The sequence below is a fragment of the Falco peregrinus genome, chromosome 5 (genome assembly GCF_023634155.1).
Source record: "Falco peregrinus isolate bFalPer1 chromosome 5, bFalPer1.pri, whole genome shotgun sequence".
In the NCBI taxonomy this organism is placed as follows: domain Eukaryota; kingdom Metazoa; phylum Chordata; class Aves; order Falconiformes; family Falconidae; genus Falco; species Falco peregrinus.
This window is the reverse complement of record NC_073725.1, coordinates 84712464-84738018: the sequence shown is the minus strand read 5'-3', so window position 1 is coordinate 84738018 and position 25555 is coordinate 84712464. Positions and strand designations below refer to the sequence as shown.

Genomic DNA, 25555 nt, shown 5'->3' with positions numbered 1-25555 from the left:
TTTGCACAGCTGACGCAAACTAGGTGTAGGGTTTTCTTGGTAGTTCCATAGGCTCCATTGGGCTCCATTGCTACCTGAGGCAGGAAGATGTCTGCTTGTTTGCAGGGCCAACAGCGCTAGTGCACAAAGCAGCAGCTTTTCAGAAAGGGAGGTCTGGGCATTTTTATGTGAGGAGGACAAAGTTTCAAATTTCCCTAAAGTAGCTGTGGTGATTCAAATAGTGTTGATAAGCTGAATTGTCATACACATACTCTATAAAGCAGACTTCTTAGCTTTTTAATACTGGTTTTGATATCAGCTGTTCCATAGGGAATGGATAGGGTTTAGCAAAAATTATGCACAGATATACAGCTAGTCCATCAGACAGAGGCTGTCAAGGCCAGAACTTGTTAAGTGTGTGTTGGGGGCTGACAGACTTCTCTTTTCATGCGGCATTGTTTTCAGAAACTTGTGAAATGAGAGAGCTGTTTACAGCAGTGAGGGCTGGTTGGTATTTGCAGTGCTTTGGGGAGTTGACCAATTCTCCTCAAACTGAAAGCTAGTCTGATTTATTGTCATTGTGCATGCAGTGTCATTCCTCTACTTGGAACTGTGTAAATTTGGCTTTTGCCAAATCGTCTGTGATCAGGATAGGATGTAGACCTCAGAAACAGGCTTTGAAACCTCTCAGTAAAGGTATTTGACAGTACAGTGCATGCACAGGGTGTCTGTGTCTCTGAACACCTGACATGAATTAGTTTTCCAGAAAGTGAACTCTTCTTTAGAGGGGGTTAATACTTGTTACCTTTATTTTCTGTTATATATCTATGCTGCTCCACTTGGGGCAGGGGGGAGGGGGGAAGTATCTAATGCCAATAAAACATCCTCCAGAACTAAATATAAACCTAAAGCTGCCAATTGCTGAAACTGAGATTGGAAGCTGATTGTTGATTTGGATTGCTGAACAGATGAGGATGATTGCTTTTTATTGGAAATCTGTCAGTAGCTGTCATTAGTATAAATCTGTGGCTTTTATAGTCCTGTCTCATTTTACTATTGGATTATTTTCAGTTCTCGATCTCAGTCCTAATACAATATGGTATGAACTTCTGAGAAAATGAGGAAAAAAAAATCAAGGCAAAGATATTCTTTTGCTCATTAAAAAAAATGTGCAATTATTTCATTGGTGCAGGGAGTAGGAACCAAATACTAGAGTTGGGGGCTGGCACTGAACATGGCCAGAGAGATGACTGATATTTAGTATCCTTGTGATAAATCTGCTATATTTGGTTGAATTATGAGAGGCTTAGAACTGCGGTTCTCAGAGCCTTGTTGACTTGGCATTAGATTTTACAAAGATTGTCCATGTTGAAGTTGGTGTGTCTGCTTACAGCTTCTTTTTGCCAAACAGATTAAGCATACCCAGTCCATTGCTGCTGTTTTCTGTTTTTTAGCTTCTTGTGACCCTAGTAGTCACGAGACTACTATTTTTTTCTTTTTTCTTTTGTTCTCATCAGTGCTAATAAAAAGTTGCCTTTATCCTTACCTTAACTCTAGCTATTTCTTTTAGTTAGAAACTACTGCAGAAAGAGAACATCTACTTCCTTAATTAATGGGAAAAAAAGCTATCTGAGTCAGAGGGTCTGCTTCCTTCAAAAGCTTCTTCCTTCCTTCAGTTGAAACTATATTGTAGCTTTGTAGACTTCTCTTGTAGGATTTTTGTTACTCCCCAACCCCCCCTCCACAGACATTGTGGAGCAGTGGTCTTCCACTTTCTGGCACATGTTATCATTTAGTTCTTCATTTAGTTCTTAGAAAGAACCTAAGTCTTCTAGCTTGGAAAACAAAATTAGAGCAGTGTTAGATTTCAGCTCTTCAGAGCTGAGATTCCAAGAAACCAGTGTTGTGTTACTCATGCTCTTGGGTTATGTGGAAATGTGGCTTGCATCAGACTGGGTTGAATTAGTTCTGCAGCGTTTGTTCTAATGCCCAGCCATTGGGTAGCTCTCTGTAAAGAGATGAGGAACTGCTTACATTAAGAATCCCCTCAGGCTCAGCTATAGGACTTTGCAATGTTTATCTAGTGCTGCAACACGTTTTAAAACCCAGGTGCTTGTTGGCTTAAAATTGACTTGTCTCTGCTACCAGAATTTGAATTATAGATGTTTTAGTCAAGCCATCTCCAGGCTGGTGTCTTGGTTTCTTCTTGTAGTTTCCTTGACCACTGAGTGTGATGCCTTTGAAGGACAGTGTTTCATCCTGTTCTAACAATTTCTTTGCTGCAATATATATTTGCATTGTCTGAGAGGAGACCATGTTCATCTGCATTATTATGCATTAGCTGTCAGGACTTGCACGTAACACAAGTAGTATTAGAGGCTTCAAAATTTTCTGCTGAAGAGGGCTACAAGTGTGCAATTCTGGAAGCAAAAAGCAGGAACCTTTGAATTGGGATTGCCAGGACTGAATCCTGACTATCTGCATCAGCTCAGAGTTTTAACTGATTTTTCACTTGACTGGAAGTGGCAGGTGATTAAAGAGAAAAAGTAATGCCTTTTCTGTAGGTGAATAACTGGCTAAAAAGTAGTATCATCAGAGAAATTACTTCTTTAGTCCTAGATTCTTTCAGAATCTCAGTGGTCAAGCTAGAGGCACGTCTTCTGCTTATCCAGTTCTTGGAGTGGCAGGAACCTCATTCCAGGGCTGTGTTTGAATAACGTAAAATCTGACCAGGCTTAATTTCATCTGCCAGCAACAGTGAAGCCTTGACTTCCATCTTGGGGGACATGGCAGAATGTGTTTCCACAGATTTTACTTCTGTAAAACTAGCTTACCACTCACTCCCTATGGAAAAACCCTTTCAAGGTTTGGGTCACTCTTTCCCCTTTGGGGGGTGATGCATCTTCCTGCAGCAAAAGGATGTACCCAGCATATACTGTGAAGCCTTTTCCAGCTTTCTTTCCTTTGAGAAGTGTGATACAGATGCTCCTCTTTTGGGATGGGAAACCCTTTCTGGTGGCTCAAGAGAAACATTTTTTATAAGCTGCTTTCATTTAGAGTTGAATCTCTTACACTCACAATTTAAGGAGAGGTCTCTGAAAAGAACAGTTATCTCCTGCAGAGACTGTTGATGTGGGGTAGTGGTTTCTGGGACTGTTAGACTAGAGTTATCTTGATCCTATTCCACTAGTTTTAAGAATTCATCATTGGATTTGATGGAAAAATAAACCTATCCCAACAACTGAAAAGCTGTTGCTAGTGGATTTGTAGAAATATTTGATCTCTTCGACAAGAAAAGGTTATCAGAATGTTATCTGAAGTGTAATCTAAAGCTGATGGATCATTTTTTTTTCTTTTTCTTTCCCCCATGACTCTGGAGTCAGCGCTTGTATGAAGGACTCTGAAGTCAGCACACTGGTAATTGTGTGGGAACGCTGCTTTGAGACACCTATGGTGTAGCTGAACCTCTACACTATTAAAGGGTATTCAGTGGTAGCCAGAGTTGTTGAAATGTACAGTCTATGTAAATTTACTTCCTCCTTTTCTTACCCTCTTGCTAATAATCCTGTGATCATGCTCCACTGAGACTCTGTAGTTGAGCAATGATTAGAGCAATGCTGGGTGTGCTCACGCCTGTGTATTTGTGCTGAGCACTAGGATAGGGGGGATGGGTTGTGAACACTAATTCCTATGTATGTTAAACAAAAAGTTTTATGTATTGAAGTGATAAGTTGTCTGTTCATCTGATACGAATGTTTATACAGGGTGCTTGCTTTGAGAAATTTGGTGTTGCTGACTCTACAGCTTTAGAGTTGATTTATGGGTTGAAGTGAACGATGGTGAGATGCTGCGACATGGATGATTACAGCATTTAATAAAACAGCCTTTTATGTAAGCTGGACAGGATGCAACCTTGTGTTTTTCTAAGGGACTGCAGCAACTTTGGCCTTGTGATATTGCCTTGTCTGCTTTTGTTGAGACCTTTTCTTATGGCTCTGTATGGAACATAGTATTTCAACCAATAATTTGTTAAAAGTTTCTGTTTTGTTTTAATTGTGTAGGACACCTGATGATCTCTCAAGGCAAATTGTGGCCCTGCAGCAAAGGGAGCTTGTGCTGAAGGAGCAGAACTCTACCATCATGAACAGGTGAGTGATACCAATAGTGGATGCTGGTAGCAAGGAACTGCTATATTAAAGCATGTAGAAAGAAAACAAACACTGCAAACTGAGAGAACGGCTCTTTAGATTTCCTTGCTGTTCCATGGAGACTTCTATGTTATCTTCTGTTCTTTCCCATGTTGAAGATGACCATTTTGCTTGCTTAAATCCTTGCAGGAAAAACAACAACCGTGGGCAGGTGCAGTGAAATTTATCCAGCTTTATTTTAGGAGCTAAAGTGTTTGTAAGGGGAAGTGAGCTGCTTTCCCAGACCATTTCATCTGGAAAGGGAATGTCACAGCAGAATGTGCAAAGTAGTCATCTGGGTGCTTGCATAAGAGCCCTGAGGGCTGTGATTTTACTGCTTAAAGGACCAGATTGTATGGATGGTGATGGAAAAGTGTGTTTGCAGTTTTGGTGGCAAATTACTGCTAGACTTTGGGAGGAGCAGTCTGTTTATAGAGTGAGATCTGTGTTTAAAAGTAGAGGGTGTTTAAGCCTTTGGCCTGGTATGGCAGTGAATACCTAATAGGGGAAATCAGTTTGTCTGCCAGAGCTTAACTTTCCGGAGTGCATTGGTTACACACAGCCTTTCTTAGCACAGTGCCACGGCATGCCAGAAAGTGCTTCTCGTCCTCAGTGCACATATTCTTACTTCCCACACTGTTTTATTTCCTCCCTTTAGGAACTCATTGTCTGTTCTTGTTAAAAACGGTACCTCAAGTCTTTCAAAAAGGCTCTTGGACTGTTTGCATTCCCAAGGTGTTAGATGAATTGTCTAAGCAACAGAAGTGTGGAGGATTTCAACCTTGGGTGTAAACATGTTGAATGTAAAGCAGTCAAATACTGTGTAATTGAGCACTGGACAAGCATTATTATTGAGCTGCATTTGCTGATGTGTCTCCCGAGGTATGCGGTAGATTTTGGTTCAAGAGATGATCGTGTTGTGGGCTCCGCCTTACTAATAATGGGCAGGATTCAAGCTGAGTGTTAAAAGCTTTGCATGTGCTGCTACTATTAATGAAACTGTTTAGTCAGTTGTAAAATTGTTAGCCAAGTGTAAATTCCCATGAGTGCTGCTGGTCAAATTGTTTTGTGGTTTTTGCTAAGAAGTTTTAAGGGAGGGAAAAAAATCTCAGCAATATAAAAAAAAGACATTTCATGTATTAAAAATAAACCAAGCAAACCCTCAAACCCAGAATTGATCAAATGATCAAATAAAAGGATCATGGTAATGTTTGACTTACTGATTTTTTTTTTGTTTGTTTTGTCTTTTTTTTTTTTTAAGGCTGTTTCTCACAGCCTGTCAGAGAAATGCTTTTTCTGAATTTATTAATGGCCAAGGGGAATCATGTGTTGAAAAAGCAGCTTTTTGGTAGTGCCTGTTCATGCTGGATGTAATTGCGCCAATTTAGTTTAAAAATAAAAACATGATTAAGATTACTTTTTGATTTCAAGTTAAATGGGCTGTAAAGCTGCTTAAATTAAAATTCTAACGTTTTCTTGATGCAATGCTGTGTGTCATTTCTGAAACTGATCATTTCAGCTTTCTTCTGTCACATACCTTATTCTGTCTTAAAATGTAGGCAATAAGATACATTTTCGAAAACCTTTCATTACTGATGATTTGAAGGTTCCCAGGAGAAGGTCTTGAGTCTTTGGAAATAAAACCTTGTTAAGGAAGCAAATCTAATTTTCTCTTTTCCCTGAATGCCATCCAGATTTAGCTGATGGTCTTCTCTTTTATTTGTTTCCTAATTATGTTCAGACTGGTCTGTGTATTACAGTAGCTTAATATGTGATCATGACTCCCTCTAGTGAATGATGGAGCCCAGCACTTATTCAGCTTTCTGTTGGTTCTTTTTCGGCTAAAGTTCTTCTGCCCTTAGTTGAAATGTGTTGTCTTCAGTACTGATAGTGCTATATTTGATTTATAAAGGTGATGGTTGTGTGTGCGTACAGCAATGTGCAGTACAAAGACAAAAGAATTTTTGCCTACCTTAAGAAGCTTTGATTGACTTTTCTCCATTGAAATTAATGGTTTGGTAGATGCTGAAGAAAACATCATCAGAAGTTGGCTTCTGAATTTAATTTTAGTGCAATGAAGTGGGGAATCACAGATAGTCCTGGCTTACCTGTTGCTAGAGCACAAAATTCAATTTAGTTGAAGAGGTTTGAGTGTGGTGTTAAAGATGGTGATATGACCCTTTTCCCTAAATGGCTGACATTGAGTCTTTGTACAGTGAGTGTATGTTTGGTTGTCACTGAGCTTTTAAACACAGGCAGAAGAGTGCCTGGAAGGGTTTTTTGCAAGCTGATTATTCTTTCTTTCAGTCTTTATGCTGCAGTCGTCTTGTTTTTTATTCCCAGTGATGATACCTTTTGCACATTGTTTAGTGACTGTGATAGACGCTTGCTCTCTACTGTTTGTCTCACAGCCTGGCAAATAGTCCCCAGTTTCTTTTTGATAAGAGGAGATGCTTGGTGGTGAAGCAGAAGTTAATTGCTAATTTAGCAGAATGTGAGCAGGTCTTGACTTCAGAAAACAAACCAGGCATGGAAAAGGTATCATAGGGGAACAATTTGCTATGTAAAGTCCCATCCATTTCTGTAAAACTGGAGGCAGATCTAGCTCAACTGCTTCCCAGTGTCCTTTAGTTGATCTAGAATGGAGAGAGAGGTATGGTGTACAAACACACTGGTAACAATATTTTCCAAATGGCATGTGGGTTCACTAAACAGACAATTCATTTTGCCTCATTCTTCCATTCTTGAACTGCTTTCCATTTATTACTCTAGGGTTTTTTTTAGAGCCAGCGTTTCTGTTATTAAACAGGCAATAGAGGTCATCACACCACAAAAAGGCTACATCATTACAAATGAGCCTTTGCATTGATATTCTCCCTGCTGCTAGCTTGGGGATCTGAAGCGCAATCTGTGTTTTGTGTAATCTGTGCAATTGCCAGTGTCTCAAGGCATCCCATAGATCAAATGATGATGCAGATGATATTTACTGTATCGTTTGGATTGGATGCTTTTAGACACAGAACCACAGGACTGAATTTTCTGAACAGTGGGTTTAAATCAATTTCTTTTAACAGTGATTGTTTACATGTTTGAGTTGTGTAGGCTCCCTTGGAGCTTACTGTTTTTGCTAGGGAGGATAAACCTTCCTGTGGTGCTGCGTGGAGAAGGTGGGGAGGGTCAGTCTTGTGCTGGACACATACACAGCAGCTCCTCTTCACAGATTCAGGATCATTGAGTAGTGTAGCTGGAAGTGGCATTAATAGTGCGTGATGCAATCTCACTGCTGTTTTGGAGTGTGTTGCTAGAAGTTGTGTAAATAGAGTAAATTACACTTTCAGCAGTAACAGCAGGAAGTATTGTGGAGCTTTGTAACTGCAAAAGATAGATAACAATCCAAATGTTTATAAGCTCAAAAGAAGATTGCTTAGGGCTACTTTGAGAGCATGAAGTGCACCTGCTTTGCTGTAGGAAAAGGCAATGAAAGAAAGGTGTTTAATTAGTGGGTTGGTTTAACTGTGCATTGTTAGTTTAAGCACATTATTTTCTGCCCAGAATGTGAATGCTATAGGCATTGTACATTGAAATGTACTTTTCGAGGAATAGTTTATAGTTGTAGCTTGTAATATGGAAAGTTGGCCAAGCAGTTTATAAGCTTTTGTCTTACGGAAAAGTGATGTAGTAGTTACACTATTTTTTTAAGTGAGAAAAGCGGCATATTTATTTTTCCAGCATCTTATCTGCCTATTTGGAGTCTCTGGAGAGATTACCTAAAACAATCCTGGCAAAGCATTCTAGAATTTCAAATTTAGGAGAGAACTTCCCTTCTCGTCATTGTTGTCAAGCACAAAGGAATGATGCTGCTTACAGTTTGATCTTTGCTTCAGTTCTGAAGGACAGGCTATGAAGATGCACTTTTCTTGGTTACTTGCATTTCCTCCCAAAGTGATAATTTCTCTTCTACTTTTGCTCTTGTTGTGTAACACTGACTTTGGGCCATTGAGTTATCTTGTGGAAAGTCAAATACAAGGAAACACATAGGTGAAGTTAGTACTGAGCAGGATGAAGGATACAAATAAAAATGGAAAAGCTGTAAATTTTTGGTTCTGTTGTTGGGATCCTGGAGCCGCTGGCTTATTCCCATCACCTAGTGTCAGAAACTCAGCCATATGTTCTGACAGTTTCATATGGGAAAAGGGATACATAGGGTGTAGTTGAAAAAATATTTTCTTTCTCTAAGTGCTCACAGAGCTCTGTTAAGAGACATGGTTGTTTACCACCTTTATTCATATTAAATCATGTAAAGCTGATTTATCCAAACAACCTGCTGTGTGTGTTGCTTAAAAATGAAATAAAAAAACTAAACCGTGGAAGGGAATGTAGATTGAAAACTGAACAAAAAATGCTTTTGGGTTGGGCAGCAGGGATTTGTTTGAAATAAAAAAACCTCAATGAATGAGTGATGATGTGCTTATAACTGTCCATCTCCATAAGTTAGCTGTTAGCTCAGAAGTGTTGTAAATCTATTGCTTGTCTTCTGTTTTCCTTGGATGTCCCAAGGAGTGTCAGTCACAAATATAAATAGACACTGTCAGACTCTTCCCCTAATCTTCTATAAAGTTGGGCAGAAGTTTAATTACAGTGAAATGTCTTTTATCTGACAGAGAAGTGCTAGCTTTTTAATAGGCTTTATGAGTTATTTTGTGATCAAAAGAAGCACTTAATGCCTAATATAGGACAAGGTAGGGATTTCTTTTTCTTCCCGTTCATCTATATGGCACATTGCACCTTGATTTATATGTGGAGGTGTGTGTGTACCTAGTACCAGGCAAATGTTTATTCACAGTGCTTCAGGGCAATATTAACTTCTGGCAGGTTATGCATTCATTTATAGAGTAATATTATGAAGAAATGACTAGTAGGTAAAGCTTTTTCTTTTCTCCAAAATGGATCTTTCATGCATTTTTATACTAGAAGGTAGCTGATTGGTCACTTAATGGGACACTATCTACTCTCTCCAAATAAACATAATCAAATAGTAAGCTTCCAGGGCAGCATCTGGTTATTCGTGACTCTAATTGGGTAGATACAAAGCTTTTCTAATTTTTTTCTATCACATAGTTCGGGCCTAGCAGAAAATAGGAAGGCAAGAAATAATTTAGCCAAGACGTTGACTTATGCGTCCAATTCTAAAAACATGGGATTTTGCCCAGACATTTGCTTTTCATGGTTGTGCCGGTTTTAGTCTGATTTCCTGAGGAAGTGAGGCTTATTACTGTGCTTTGTTTGTGTGTGTAGATGAGATTGTGCCTATCCTACACTTCCAAACTTGCTAGTTACAGTCTGTCAAGTATGGCAGATAGTAGAGGTCTCAAAAATAATGAATTCCAGCAGGTTTAAGTAAAACAGGTCTCCATTTCCAGGCCAGACACGCTGTTGGTGCAACCAGATGTCACACCCCATTGACAGTGAGGCTCCTATGGGAGATTGTGCCTCCTTACCCTTGAGACTGGCAGTGAGTGAGGACTATTCTGATACAGTAATATCACAATCCATAATTTCTGCTATACCATGTTTTGCAAAGGCTTTGGTGGCATTTGGTAGTACTGTGGTAATGTTGTTGGTATCGTTTTTATACTGGTAGTATAAGAAATGGAAGTCTGCATGAGTCCGTATCAACTCTGGAGACAGAAATCTATAGGAGAACCGGCAACGGTGATTCTGGAGCTTACGGAACTAGTCTCTTTCTGTTTAAAAGGAAAAATGCATATAAAGCCTAAAGAAAAGCCTACAGGGGACAGACATAGCTGTAATTGTACCTATTTTTCAGTCTGGAGCTCTGTATAAACTGTATAGCACAAAACCATGAAAATATTGGTATTTGGTTTCTTACCTTAGGTTTGACTATGCTTCTTGGAGAATGTTCAAGGATGATCTGTGAAATGCCTCTGTTCAGTGCTCTGATTACTTCTAATGATTAAAAAAGCTCTTTACCTCAGTTCTTAATATTTTTTTTTCTTGTTCCAGGATTGTGATTGATTTTTGGTGTTCCTACTAGCATCTCTGATGTTTGTGCACCTTTTATTACTAGAATGAACAATAGCTTTCATTTAGTAGTCCTCCTCTGAGTTGCTAGTTCAGCATTCCCTTGGGTGTCCAGGTAGCAGTGTGTACTATTCACTAAAAAAATGTGTAAAAATAATCAGTTCATTTGATAGGAAGCATAGACTGTTCTTGATGGTGTGTTGTACAGCAGACACTGTGTTGCACTGTAAAAGTTATGGAAGGAGAAGTCTGCCTAGCATTTCTTTTATGCATGACTCACATCTGTGCTATAAATCTTTCACTTCTGTGAGACTAAAATTCCTAAAAATCGTAGATGAAATAGATGTATGTTAATACTTGTCTAGAGTTCTCGGAAACTAGAGTAAGTATTTAGAATTATTAAAGTAATTTGAAGTCAGAATTTTTTATCTGTTTTCAGTAATCTTGTTCTTTTTAGTGGAGAGATGCTAGATCAAAGTAATGATTTACATGAAGCTGATGGGCCAAAGGAAGTGTGCCCCACGTCCATGTTGTATTTGTGATATGAATACAAAGGGAGGAATTATAATCTCAGCTGTGCAGTAGGCAGCAGTACAAAAATATTCGACTTTGAAACCAGTATTATTATGTAAAATCATGAATTCAGCCTGTTGCCTATCTTCATGTAGAGCTGTGGGACTGCAGTGCTGTAAGATTTCTAGTGCTTAGGGATTTGCCTTTTATTGTCTTTGCAATGTGACAGTAAGCCTTGAAAAATTTTATACATGTTGGAAAAGAGGGAGGGCCCTTCAGTTTGGTAATAAAAAAACCCTTTAGAATCAGTCTTGAAGTCATAAGGATGGTCCCATGGGTAAGGTAGAAGAATGTGGCCTGAGAAGTCTAGGCTTAGTTTCTAGAGAAGCTCTGTGTTTGCTTGGGTTCTGCTGAGTCACTTCATACAGTGACCTGGGGTTCTCATATTCTCACATGCAGATCCAGAAGACCATGTGAATGAAAAGAAACATCTCTACTCCATATATCCTGTCTAGTCTACACCTAATAATTTTTAAGGCAGATAAAATACATTAATTCGTATCTTATCTCTCTGTACCTGTTCAGATTTTTTTTGTTCCCTCTCCCCCAAAAGCACGTGCTACACGTTTGTACCCATATAGTATCTTAATTTTATAGTACCGGCCATGGCTATTGAACTCTTTCTTTGAAGTGTTTTATGATAAGTCATCAACAGTCAAACAAGACTCTGTATAACCATTTTGTCTCTTAATTTGTAATGCTAGGACTGCGTTAGAGCCTTCCTGAGCAGTCATGAGAAGCCAGAGGAAGATTGGTGGCAGAATGAATTTTCTGTCTTTTTAAACTCTTTTACCTGAATACCTACTATAGTTGCTGTAATAACAGAGGTATCAAAGACTATGGATTTTTCTAAAGTACTTTAGGGTACTGTTTATATTGTTTATTTTAAACAGATTGATGATTTCCCCCTGCTTTGAAGGGGAGTGGGGACAGCCAGAATACAGAGACATTTTACCAAGGTAAATGTGAATTCTGTAGGATTTTTTAACTGCTGTGAAGTAGTGTTGGTTCACGCACTGCACAGACTATGGTTATGTCTAAAAAATAGATTGTCTTGGCTAGGATGTCTCAATCAGTTGATCATATCTGCATGTAAACTTTGTTCAGCTCTATAGCTAATCGCTTGTTTAACAATTTCTCATCTGGGTCACATCAACTCTACTGCATGACTACTTCAGCCTGCTGGTATTGGTATTTTTATTATGTATTTTCAATTCAGTATTCTCTGTGTCTGCTTGTATGGACATGGGAATGTGTAGACCATAGTGCAATATAGTAAATGGAGGAAATACTGTAAGTATATAGCTGTTGGGGGGGAGAGGGCATTTTTAGTTATAAATATTTTCCTAATGTCAAAGTTTTATAATCTATACAAAAGACATACTGCTTGAAAAGTTTAATCAAAAATAAAAAGTATGCTGCCTTATCTTTTTTTAGCTGTGTAAGGCAAAAAAAACTTGTATAAATTGCAGTCAACTCCCCCCCCCCAAAAGCAGCTTTCTTTTGCTGCTCTGAAAGTTAAATGACTAATGTGCATAATTTATTTGAGCATCTGTGCTAAAAACTTGCATACCAAGTTTTAGTTCAATGTGATCAACAATGGCGAAAATTAGGATTTATCATGGAAATGCTGACGGATGTGAACATGTGTAGGCTAAACCGGTGACTGACAAACCTTCTTATTGTGCAATGCTAATGGTGAAACAATTTTTTTTTTTCTGCTGTAATTGCATTCCCCCCCCTCCTGCTTAATTTTCTCCTTTTCAAATTCGATGGTTTTAGTTGCACTTCATATTTGGATTCCTGCTTTTTCTGGAGTCTGCATAAAACCTCCTAAGTCATCTTGTGATATTTCTAAGCGCAAGATACCCTGAGCTCTCTGGGCGAGGGGGGGAGGATCCTGACATCTAGCTGGTGCTTTGCAGTAACATGCTCAGAACGGAAGATGGTGCCGGCAGTCTTGGCAGCTGCTCTGTCTTCCCTCCCCTCCTCCTCCACCTTTTCTGTCTTGCACAGCCAGGGTGCTGTCACCAGGATTATAAATTCTGGAGCCAATTAGCTAAAAAATGTTACAAGTGAAAGGAAAGAAACTAAAAGCTGCAGAACATCTTGATATGAATATGCCTGTCTCAGAAACTCTTCCTGTGAAGAGCTCAAATGTGGCCTTTTACTACAGCTCTGGCACAGCTTTTGGTGAAGCATCAGACACTTTTGAGGCACCTGGTTAAGGAAAGAGGAGCTGGTTTGGGGGAGTCAAGCACAGGGAAGCAAGGCACAGCCTTCTTAGGAAATTGTGCTGGTAATACAAGGTCTTCTGTTAAAATTTGGAAAAATTCTGAGAGTGCGTTCATGCTTGACAGTGTTTCCTCCTTTCTCCATCCTTGTCTACAAGAGTTCTTGTTGAAGGAAACTTATTATTTTTTTTTAAATTCTCAGAGTCAGACTGATTGCTTAGTTATTGTATGGGTATCACAGAGGAGAAATGTATTTATAGTCAGTTCCACTCTGTCTCTCTTTTAAGACGGTAGTTGGTGTGTTTTCTGGCAGTAGTGGTGTGGCCATGCTCTGTTGCTTAGAAGAAATTCTGACAGACGGCTTCTGGATGCAGTCATCCTTTTGTGGAATGTGTCACTCCCTAGCAGGAAAGGAGATGGGGTAGAGTTGGAGATGGGTTTGAGAGGGATGGTTGGCAACTGGGCCAGTTACTTTGTTGCTGGTGACTCTTTTTTAAACTTTACTAATATGAGAAAAACTGTAGTAGGATCTGACATTCAGAGGGCCCTTTGGGCTGGATGCTTGGTCAGAAGGCTTAGGCATTGTACTCTATGTCAGAGTTTGGAACAGTGTTCTAGCAAAATGTAATTTGGTTTCTGTCATATTTTATGTATGGACTGTTTTTACATATTTTCAATATTTAAAACAACGTTCACATATTCATAAGTTTTAAAATATGTTCTCACTGTTAAGAGATGGAAATCAGTAAAAAAAAAAAAAAAAAGAGAAAAAAATCCCAACAAAAAACCTGCAGCAAAACCCTCTAGCTTTTCCTTTATTCAAGCAACAAAAATCAAATTCTTATGAGTGGAATAACTACTGAAAAGGCTTTCTGTTTTTCAGCCAGAAAAAGCTTTTGAAATATTTATGGAAATAAACCAAAATGTGTCCCTTTCTGGCTGTAGAAATAAGGGATTATCAGATCTAGCCTATGGCAATTGCAGTACATTGAGTCCAAAATATCTACAACTAATAAAAGAGAGTGTATGCTTTAAGAAAACACTGAGTTTTGGTGTGGTTTGTTTTTGTTTTTTGGTTTTTTTTTTTTTAATGGGACTCTACTGACAAAGCAACACCTATCCATGTGTTATCCTAATGAAAAAATCCCTCTTCTTGCACCTTGCATTGGAGGTTAAAATTGTCACCAAGACAATTGACTCTTGAAAACCAAATGTATTGTTTCTGTTGACTGATCTTTATCTGCTGAAGTAGATAAAGGCTGAAGAAGTGAAGAGCAAGACTGAAGTTGCTTTGTAGCTCTTTCTTGTGTAGCTGGGAGTGTGGGGCAGTGCTCCTTACATCCCTTCCAGCTGAAACAGTCTGAATCCTGTGCCACCAAGGATATAACTGCAACACAGGCTGTCTGGCTGTGTCATACTCCCAGTTTGAGCGAACTTGCTCATCGGGGCAATACATATATTATAACTCAGTTTTCATTCTACGAATCTGATACTGGTGTAAGAATGGAGCTTGCTGAAGTCAGGGTGTATTCTGGTGATTCACAGAAGAATCAGCAAAGCAAGGTTTGTAGGGAGAAGTAATACCTTTTATTAGACCAACTGATAGGATTAGAAGAGAGGCAAGCCATTTGGGCACACAGCCAATGCTCAGATCTGATATAGAAGAAAAAGCCTTCAAGCTAAACGTAGGTTGAGAACAATTGCTCTGAGTTTAACTTGATTAATCAGTTAGACAATTTGAAAGAGAAGGTAGTGAGCATATGTGGAATGGGGAGAGGTATCATAAGTGATGAAAGGGCTGTTAGCATCTGTGAGAATGAGAAACTGCCTAAATCATTTTGATACATGACCAGGGTCTGGATACTTTAAGACAAACAATTAGTAGTATGAACTTTCACCGTATAGGAGGAGCTTGGAAGCAGCTAGAGGATGCGTGTCGTGTTTTTGCTGGAGCTGTATACCAGTGAATACTGTGTTTCACTGACTCAGCGTTGGTATGTCAGACTTGCAATTAAGGGGCTAGAACTTCAGTTTTACATTAACCAAAAATACTATTTTCTATACTGTCAATAAAATCATTTTATCATACTGTTTGACTTATCTCCTCTGGGCACTCAGCTGCAGCAGCAAGTCTGTACCTGCCTTTACAATGACTGTTGAATGAGTTTTGCTTCGTTTGTCCAAATATGTTGAAGGATACAGCATGTTTCCCGAGACGCAGTATTTCTGCCTCTCGCACTTGTGAGCGCTGTGGGCTATGCTGGTGCTGGGAAAGGCCAGCTGTAGATACAGAGTGGGGTGGTGGTGTTTGTGGCAGAATCTGTTGTAGATTTTGAGTAACCGTTTGGATTTAACAGGGCAACATAATGTAGCTTGCTTGTTGGCTTTCTATTTAAAACTCTGTCCTATTTAATAAAAAGGGCACCTGCTGCTCTGTCACCTAGTATCCTTATGTGTAGCATAGCACACAGCTATGGGTGGTATATCTCTTAACTCACCTATTTGAGAGTAACGTAGTATCTTTTAGCAGTGTACTTCTCAGATTTTTTTCTTTCCCGACTACATCCAAAAGGGGAAAAAAATGCTGATAACAGGAACTGTGATTATAAAAAACAAGCAACAGTAAGATAACCTGGGACAAAGTGGCGTTTAAAAATACTTGATGTTTTTAAGCTAATTACATTTTTATATTGCCAGTGACCTTTTGGAAACCTTTCATTTGCATAGATTGCAGATGCCTCCAAAGAGGCAAGGGAAAATGTATTCCAGTTGTTTCCTCAAACCCAGAATGCGGGTCTAGTGTCTTTAGCCCTCCTTCAAAAGAACTTTGTACCATGCTTGTTCTGAACTGGAGGTAGAGCTTTGCCTGGTTGAGAAGGCAAGCAGCTGGGCTGTGTCATCTTACAAGACTGCTTCTTGAAGGTAGGGGTTCTGTGTATAAACAGTGACAAGGGGACATTCTTGAACTTACAGAGGAAGTACTCATTAATACTTAAGGGCAGAGGAGACTTGAAATTCATTCTGACTCCTTTGGGAAATTTGTGGCTTGGTGGATTTTTAAATTTTGTCTTGAAGTAGTCACTTTACCTCTTCCCTGAATTAATGCTGAAGGTCTTGAACTGAATATAGTGGAGTGAGGCTGGGTGAAGTTTTAGTATTTTCGCTTTTCCCATCCTCTGGAGACTGTTGTCTAATTCTTGAATGAGAACTGAACAAGAGAGAGAAGGTTAGTTGCATCTCTCATGGATAATGTAGCTGTCATTGAGGTTGACAAGTTACAGTGTCCTGATCAGACAGCCTCAGACTTCGCTGGTTTTGGTGTTTTAAAAACAAAGTGAGTAGCATCTTCTGTTAACTTGTACAGACTTTAAAGAAGTTCCTCATGTCCTTAAAGAACTGAATCAAGCCAAGGAGATGGTGTAGTTGCTGCCATGTTTGATCAGTCAGTCTAGTTCTTAATTAATTTTTTCCACAGCACTTTTAAAGAGTAAGTTCCTTCTCTAGTTCACTTACTTATAAGAAGTAGAAGACCATTGATCTATCTCCTGCAAAATATTAAGCCGTGTTCTAGAAACAAACCCTGTTTAGAATAGTGCTTGGGACTCAGGGATTTGAATCCCAAAAGAAGAGGTCATATTAACCATGTCTCCAAATAGAAAACTTTATTGTAGCAGAGGTAATTACTAAGGTGAGGTTGACTGTATCCAATGCAATTCCTTCTCTGCCATTCAAAAATAAGAAAATAAGTGTGTCTTTCTATCCAACCATCTGAATCACCACCTGTCCAATAAAAACCCAACGTGTTGCATTGCTGTGTCTATTTAAAGGAGAGAATTGGAGATGTCATAAAATTCATGACACTTTGCTGATTGTTGCTGGTACAGAAGCCATTTACATATTCCTGTACTGAAATTTATACCAAATATATAATATTTATATATTTGGTATAAATATGAAAATTTTGTTTAAATATAAAAAATGAAATAAACACCAAAGTGATGTGTACTCATCACTTTGTCAGGGGAGAGGCTTATGTGAACGTCAGGTGACATGCAGGAAACTTGGGACAAACAGAAGTCCTACAGCAGTGACAAAACAGGACTTGTAAAAACATTTTCTTAGAAGGAAGCTGATGGTATGAGTGTTGTGTGTCTGTTGTGTATTTACACCTGGCCTAGGCTGGATCCTGTCTGTAGTATAGTAAAAGTTATCTGTGTTCTTTCTAAGTGTATGAGGATATGTGTTTCTGCTTATGGTCTATAATGTAGTGCTTCTGTAAAGCATTAAAGCTGGTTAAGGTAAAGAGGATGAGGGAGAGGCTGGATGGAAGTTGAGAGACCTGTGTAAAACTGGGCTGCAGAAATACTCAAAACTTCATGGACCTTTGGAAGCAATTTTGTTTTCAGCTCTGGTTTTGACCCAGGACTTCTGTGTGATGTTGAGCAAGTCAGTGATCTGTCCTCTGGCTTGTGAAAGTGGTAGTTAACGAGGCTTATGATAATGTTTTCTAAAGCATGTCTTTGTCACTACTTCTGCAGGGCTTTCCCAAAGCGCAGTTCCTGCCACTTGAAATTCCTAAAGCTTTTGCCTATGCCCCAAACAGATCTTTTAAATTCTGCTTAATACAGATATGTCATAAAGCAGATAAATTTTGTTTTGCTTCAGTCAGCTTTGTATCCCATTCATTAAATAGCATCTACTAAGAAAACTGTGGGAACCTTCCTAAGGAGAGGAGGAAGCTGGCAGTATTTTGTGGTTCTGGAACAGGCTACTATGCAAGGAGACCCAGCCTTAGTCTCCTGTATGGTTCATGCTAGCACTGTAAGTGTGACAGAGGGGTAGGAACAGTTGTGAGAACAGCTTTGTTTTGGCGCTACGACAAGAAATTTGTTATGACAGTCAAAGTTTTGCTTCAGTGTGAATTTGCTGGTTTGCCTTGCATATCGTAATGGTGTGTATTAAGGGAATGAGAAAGTAGGCAAGGTAGGAGGAAATAGCAATCTAAAAATCCTATGTTCTAACTCCATCTTCTGCAGAAAAGGGTGGGGTGCGAAGTGAAAAGAGAAAGTACGTCATTACTGCAAAACTAGATGCAGCTGAGCAAAGCCACGTATGAGAGATGAGTAAATCATCAATATTTCAGATCACCACTTTTATAAACAAATTTTAGAAAGTGAGAATGAAAACCTGAGGAAATAATGCAGAAGAGAGAGTCTGTGTGTGTTAATGTCCCTTGAGCCCTTAGCAGGCAGGAGAAAAGGCTGTTTGAATTTTAAATTGATTTAAATTCCTTTTGATTTTGCAGTCCGTGCCTGTTCTGTGTATATTGTCCCTGGAAAGTGAGCAGAGGATGTTTAAGACTCCCTTGTTTTTATGCTTGGCTAATTTTACTGTCCTCCTGTATTTTCTAGCTGTAAATGTTGCAGACTTTATTACATTTAAACTGGTTTTAATATAGTAGGTTATAAAAATCTAAGAAATGAGAGGTAGTGTCCACTGCAGTGATGTTTTTAGTGCAGGGAGGATGCTTGCAAGTCACTGAAAGGCTTAAACTGAAACTCTAGGATCATCTGCTTAGTGAAGACAGTTCAGAAATAAAAAAAACCCTGTCACAGCTGAGAATGAATTTCATTGTTAAAAAAATCCTCCTTTTCCTTTCATCTGAGGAGGTGGTTTACGCTTTGAGGCATCAGTCCAAAAGTGAGGAAAAGAGGGAGGCTCTGTTTCCTTCCTTTTCGTAAAAAGATTCAGCAAGTTTTTTTTTTAATATATATATAAAAGGTACATTATATATGTATGTACATTATGTATGTATTTGTGTATATATATATATAATTGTACATTATATATGTAGCTGAGACCCTTCATAACTGACTGCTCGTTCTTAACCAAGAGCTATGAACGGACCTGTCTATAACTTCTGGGCTACAGGAGACATATGCGTATACTGGTGCTATTCCTGCAAGCTCCAAGCCATCAGTAAGGATTTTTTGCTTTGGAGATTGAGCTGAATGATGAAAACCAGTGGAAGCTTGTTCATACCTTCCTGCCTGTCTAGCAAGCTAGGGGAGGGGTAAGCAAGCAGCTTCTGTAGGCTAGGGATTCTCTGCCCAGCCCAGGGCTGGGTTACAAATGTAGATATCAGGAGCAGTTCTAGTTTGGTCTATTAATTGCAAGTATTCTTTCCGCACCTCACAAATTTTAAAAATATGATTTCATACATCTGCTTTCAGGACATCAATTGCACCTGCTGCATTTTAAAGCTAAAATAGCTTGGGAAGATAGAACCATCCTCCAGTAACTGCCTATGGATATATTTCCCAGTTCTTAATAATAAATAATACTCTCGAGTATTCAGCTTTGAAACTTCTGTCAGAGTGGCAAGGCTGGTCTCTCTGGTCTCCACATGGGCTAGAACTTCATTTAATACTTTTTGACATTAAAACTTTTTGAGAACTGGTGCCTGTGGTATTGCCTGTTAGTTCTGATTTCGTCATAGCTTAACAGATAGTAAACATCCTGTAAAATGTTTATGATAATTTCTGCAAGCAACAACTTCAGTTCCCACATCACAACCTTGCATGTCTTAGCAGCTGCTTTATACCAAGTTCCACGTTCAGCCCAAACTGAGAGCCACAGAGGAAACTGAGACTGAGCACACTTTCTTGGAGCCCTTACCGTATTAGAACAGGGACTGCTTGTTTTTCTGCTTCTGGCTTTTTTTGAAAAACAAAACAAAACAAAAAACCCACACAAAAAACAAACCACAAACCAAAACAAAAAAACCCACCCTTTAATCCATCAGAATCATAAAATCATTAAATCGGTTCCTGTTTGTCTAAAATGTCGCCAGTGGGGAATGGCTTAAAACGTGGTGTCTAGCTGAGGCGCAGTTAGCAATGTTAGGATCCTCTGTCCGCTAACTTGAAGCCTCAATGTAAAATTTAATTCCTTTACAGACTGCCAGTAATGTCTATGATAAATAACTGCTTTCTGTTTTTGCAAATGATTTACTGGTTATAGAACTCGAACGTAGAACCTCATTAAATAATATTATTTTAATAATTGCTTTATTGCATCCATTTAATCATTCCGGGAGCTACCACAGATTTGTTTTGGTGGGTGCAAAGCAGATATCCCATCACTCATTCAGCTTTGTCCACTTCTAAACAAATACCTGAGTAGTTGGAACTTTTTCTTCTTTTAAACCTGCGTTATTTTCCCACTGCTCCTCGATTTCTACAGCAGAAAAAAAATACAAAGAAAATTAGTTTTTCTTTTGTGCACATTCCTGTGTAAATTCTGCATCATGTGGCATTTGGATTCTTTTACCTTAACTGTTGTTTTGAAGATAATGGGAAGGAAAAGGTGCCCAATTGACTGCTCTATAAAACCTAAAATTTTTCGGTTCCAAAAGCTTGCAGCTTTTTTTTAAACATTGAGGTTGTGCCTGCCATATTTATGGAAGATGCTGTTTGACTAGAAAAATCACTAAATTTATGATGTAACTTAAAATAGATCAAACTTCAACAATTTGGGTTTTTTGCCTGACTATACCTATTCTCCAGAGTATGTTAGTATGATGGTTCACAATGGAATTGGAGTTGGAAAGAAATCTGTCCTTATTACAAGGGAGTCTTACATCTTTTCAAGATTGACATTCTGCCCAAAATAATAGCTGATGCTGCATCTCAGGAATGCAAAAATAATCAACCCCCCAGCTTTTAAAGTCAACAAATCTCCCTTCTGTTTGCTTTCATTTTTGCCGATGCTGCCGTTTTATTAAGGTTCTCTCCGTAAGTATGAAGGTCAGTAACTTAATATGAAAAGTGGTTCTGAAATTATGAAAATCCACATCTAGGAGCTGGGATTTTAGAGAAACCATCAAGTGTTATAAGACCTGTGATAACTTGTAGCCAACTTTTACTTATACTGTGTAGCTTTCTTCACTTAAGATGACATGGTTTCTTTAGAAAAAAACATTTAACTTTATGACAGTAGCTCAAGCATTCTTACATGTACAAGTGTTGTTATGGTTTCTAATCTTATATTTGAGATACTTTTGTAAGAGAGGATGGTGGGCTTATGCAGCTTGATAGACCTATCTCTAAATAGTCCTGTAACTTAGAAAAAAAAAAAATAATCCTCTTTTTGTAGAGTTTGTCCTTGCAAATGTGGGGACAAAGGAAAGCCAACCCCTTTTTTTCTGGTACTGGATGAATTTTGAATTTTAAGCAGTGGCCTGTCCAGCCAGCTGTGAGGTCTGGTGTGTTCCCACGTTGCACAGCTGTGCTTCTGGCATGTCTCAGTGTGCAACTGAGGTTCTGTGAAGCAGAAAAGTAGCATGAATTGGAGAGGACTGACAAGTCTCTTCTCTGGGAATCAGTCCAGCACTTGGTTTCTTACCTTTTTCCTCTTACTGACACCTCCCACATTGACCACTGGAAAGGAGAGATGAGGCTTGAGTTAGCCCAGGTGTGTATAAAAGGTACTAAAATAATGTCTTGTGCAGCATTTATTTTGCCAAGATGAGTTAATGTGTTTTACTGTTCCACAGTGGGAATCACAGATTTCACTCAGGCTCTTTTCATCTGTCTTTAAATTGTGTTCCCAATTTCATTTTTTCTTTTTTCATTCCTTTTCTTTTTGGCCTTTTGTTTTTTGGTTTGTTGTTGTTGTTTGTTTTTTTTTTTTTTTTTTTTAGCCCTTCATCAGTCCCATACAACTTAAAAGATCTGCAATACCTTATACAATCTCTTTGAAATAATCTATCTCATGTAGAAATTACCAGCAGGGAGACTATTGGATGCCATGTAGCATTCATTTCTCTGCTGCCTTGGGTAATGATTTCCTGGTTCCAGGAGCAAGAGATTAAAATTCTGGTGAGAGGATTTGCCCCCTTCCTCACTCAGCAAGGGCCCTGTGCCAGGGCTCAATCACTTCCTCTGCAGCAGCAGGAGCAGAAGTAATGTGATACTGTGGTCATTCAATCAGAGGTAGAAATGCTTTAATCTCTTCTATTCTGTCTGATAAATGCTTTCTTCTTTGTTCTGAATTCAGATCTCTAGTGTTCCTATTGTTGCAGGGAATGGGGGAGAAAAGAGATCATCCTGTCCAGTTAAGTGTTCAGTGATGATGCCTGCCTTTATTCCCAGAGGTGCTTTGTGATTTAGTTAGAAAATATGCAGTTGTGGGAAGGGCAGAAAAAGCACAGAGAAGAAGGTTGGACTATCTGGTAAATTCCACCACACTTTGTAATTTCCCTAAAACAAGGACAACTTGTATTGTGAATTACTTTTATTTGCAAAAGCACAGTAGAGATCAGAGCAGCTTCTGCTTCAGCATGTGGGCTTTGCTCTGAATAGCAGGGATGCTCCATATTAATTTAGCAGATGAACTTCTGACCTGTGCAGCCACTTCCTTTGTTGTGTGAGCCACAGGGAAGTGGTGCTGTGGTCGCATCTGATGCCAAGCAGGGCTGGAGCATTAGGGCAGCTTCCCGAGGCAGCTCTGATTTTGACCTATCCGTTCCTCTTCATTGCAGCAGTTGCACAAAAATGTGATGGATGACTATTGACTTTGCTGCTTTATTTTGCTCCCTTTGCTATATTGACATGAGTTAATAGGGCAGAAGCAGAAGACAGACTTGGTACAAAGTGGAAAGAGATTTTGTGTCAGTAGGGATTGTAAGATAAGAAATACAACATTAAGGGTGAACACACCATAGAGTTAATATCTAACCAAACAACTCGATGTGCCTACAGGAGAAAGACAGTCACCCAGAGCCATAAACTCTTTTTTGATGGAAATACTTTTCTTGTTTTCTGTGATGTATTCTGTGATACTAGGCATTGGATTTTTCTCAGTGCTGTCAGACTGGTGAAATATGGGTTGTTGTCTTTTATAATGCCATTATGATGTTTCATAATGTTGGCTTTATGAGTTTTTACTTGATTAGTTGATCATGCTATTAAAGAAGAGTGCCTCCATTTTTAATAATTGCAGTAGGTCCATATGCTCCTTTGATTTGGCTGTGTTAAAAGTGGAAATGAGTGTGTTAAGTGGAATTTAAGCTTGAAGGTGATTGGAAGTGGGAGGCAGAACAAATTCTGATTGAGTAATAATAGTTCACCCAGACTCAAAAGGATGTAGATCATTTAAGCTACTTAATAAATGGAATGTGTATTTGAGAATTATAAAACAGTTTTTAGTGAGTTAGGAGCCCACTGGAAAGATACTTTGGCTGTATACCCAGATGAAGAAAAAACATTTTATGCTTTCTTGTGTTCAGTGGTTCAAAAAAAAATCATTCTGATATGTAGCAGTAGTTTGAAAGGCTGAAGAAATACTCTTATTGGTATCAGGAAACGATTTGAACATTTTTAAAATAAGTGATGTACTGCCACTGTACAATGCATTGTTGTATCCTTAGAATGCCACTGAATTACAGAAAGGAGACTGCCAGGGGCAAGAAGCAGCCCTGGATAACAAACTGCTGCGGGTATTTGGAAACTAGCTAAATATATGTTCACTGGAAGATGAAAGGAGACTCTTAGTATCTCTTGTAATTATGAAAGAGATGAGTTGTGCTGCCGGCAAAGTTATTTAGATGGGTTGGCAATTGAAAAATGAGTAGTTTAGTTAAATATTGGAAAGAGAAATGAATGACAGTGCTTAGACCAAGTTAGATTATGCATGGTGTATGCTACAGGTATGGGGGAAAAAACTGTAAGAGGTAAGGAAAGGCCTGTTTCCTTGAACAATTTTTCAGTTAGCCTTTTGATTGAGAACTATTTTTATGAGAAAAGTGTTCTGTAGTTTTCGGCTGATTGTTAATGTTCACTGAAAATGGGCATGTGTGTATATTTCTAAAGGGGCCCTGGCTAGTCTGGCTCATAAGGCTCTTCTGTTTTTGCACTGGACTTGGATAGAGCTAGAAGAAGGAAAAAGCATGATTCAGTGCACTGCAGGACAAAATATTAAACCCATGCTACAGATGAATAATGATGTAAGCTGAAGAGTTCCCTAGAGAGAACCTTTCCTTTGTGATCCTCCCAGGACAAGGGGAAACAAAGGAAACTTCTTTCTCTTCCTGCTTCAAATCTCTTTTTATTTGGGTTAAAATCTTCATACCTAAACATGTAAGACATGTATTCCTGCCTGTTTTTTCTGGAAATAGGAAATCCATCAGTGAAGGACATAGTTACACAAGCAAGTATCTTGGTGAGGCTATATTTGACACTGAATTTCAGATGAGATCCTGGCAAGCTAGGCTAAAGGTAGATACTGGTAGATACTTACCTTTGTGGTTGCCTTTTGTCTTTGGAAAACTTTTATTGCTGCTAAAGAAACAGCATGTAGAAGTAGTAAAAATAAAAAAAAAAGAAAAAAACAAAAAAAAGAGAGTTTTTCTCCAGATGTTAAAGGTTTTGAAGAAAGCACCATGTCCCTTTGGACAGTGGCTCTGTCATCTGTGTCAGTTGCTTCTGTAGTAATTAATATATCTGATTCTATTATTAGTTGGGAAATAAAATTAGAAATTTAAATGAAGAAAATAGTGAATGGATTGCTCACTTGCTAATGAAATTGGTCTAGAGCTCTCTGATCAGGGTAACAGCAGATCAAAGCTTCAGTAACTCAGCCACAAGATGGCAAGCTAGATATCCCAACTCTTAAAACCCTCTGTGTGGTTTCTTTTCCCCTATTGGTGTGTAAATTCTCTTTTGTGTTTTCTGGAGAAAGGTTAATATGTTTTTGGTTTGTCTGACATACTTTGATATATCACTGTAATTTGGAAGGCCACTGTGAAATCCTAACTTTCTCCTCAAATTCCTTTGTCTCTGAATACTAGCTGGGATTTTTTTTTGCCCTACATTAGCTCTTTGTCCAGATATTAGTTACTGCTACCATATTATACAGTCCTTTTCTAAATACCTCTACAATACAACTAATACTAATTACATGAAGTTTCATATTATATGTTCTTCACAGGGCTTTTGCTGTCTGGTAATCTCAAATACAATTATTTTTTTCATGTGTGTAGTAACTGTAGTGGAATGAGCTTTTCTTATTATTGTCCATCGCTCTAAGTTGTGCCCAAATAATACATAAATGATCAAGAATGTATACTGCACTGTTAAACCTAAACAGCTTCAGTTACTCGTACATTCAACAAGGACAAACACCCTTTAGAATGCTGAATGGAAAAGGGTCACAATAATGTAACGATGGATTGCAGCAGGAAGCAATTTTGCTGGTGCACTTTCACTGTGGCACTAAGACTCAGACTTGGTGTAACTTTTGCCTGTTGCTTGGTTTTGCCTTCCACTGGATTGGGGTGGAACACTGATGGGCTGCACAGTGCTAGTGTGTGGCTGGGGAGCCTGACGAGCTGCTGGCAATTGATACAGGGATAGCACTTCTGCAGAAATGTGAATAATGGCTGCCTTATTGTAGTAGCAGTGTGGTGTGGCATGATGTAGGTGTTGCATGTTTTTTGCTCTAATGATTCAAATTTATTTTTATGGTTCTTACAAAAAA

At 38.7% G+C, this 25555-nt stretch overlaps 1 protein-coding gene across 1 annotated transcript in view; it reads left to right on the top strand.

Moving 5' to 3' along the window:
- The window catches only part of MAD1L1 (mitotic arrest deficient 1 like 1), a 380536-nt gene that overhangs the window by 36689 nt on the left and 318292 nt on the right, over positions 1–25555 (top strand). Inside the window, exon 10 of the mRNA XM_055805552.1 lies at positions 4041–4127. Within this exon, the coding sequence (XP_055661527.1) occupies positions 4041–4127 (87 nt within the window). The remainder of the gene's footprint in view (positions 1–4040; positions 4128–25555) is intronic.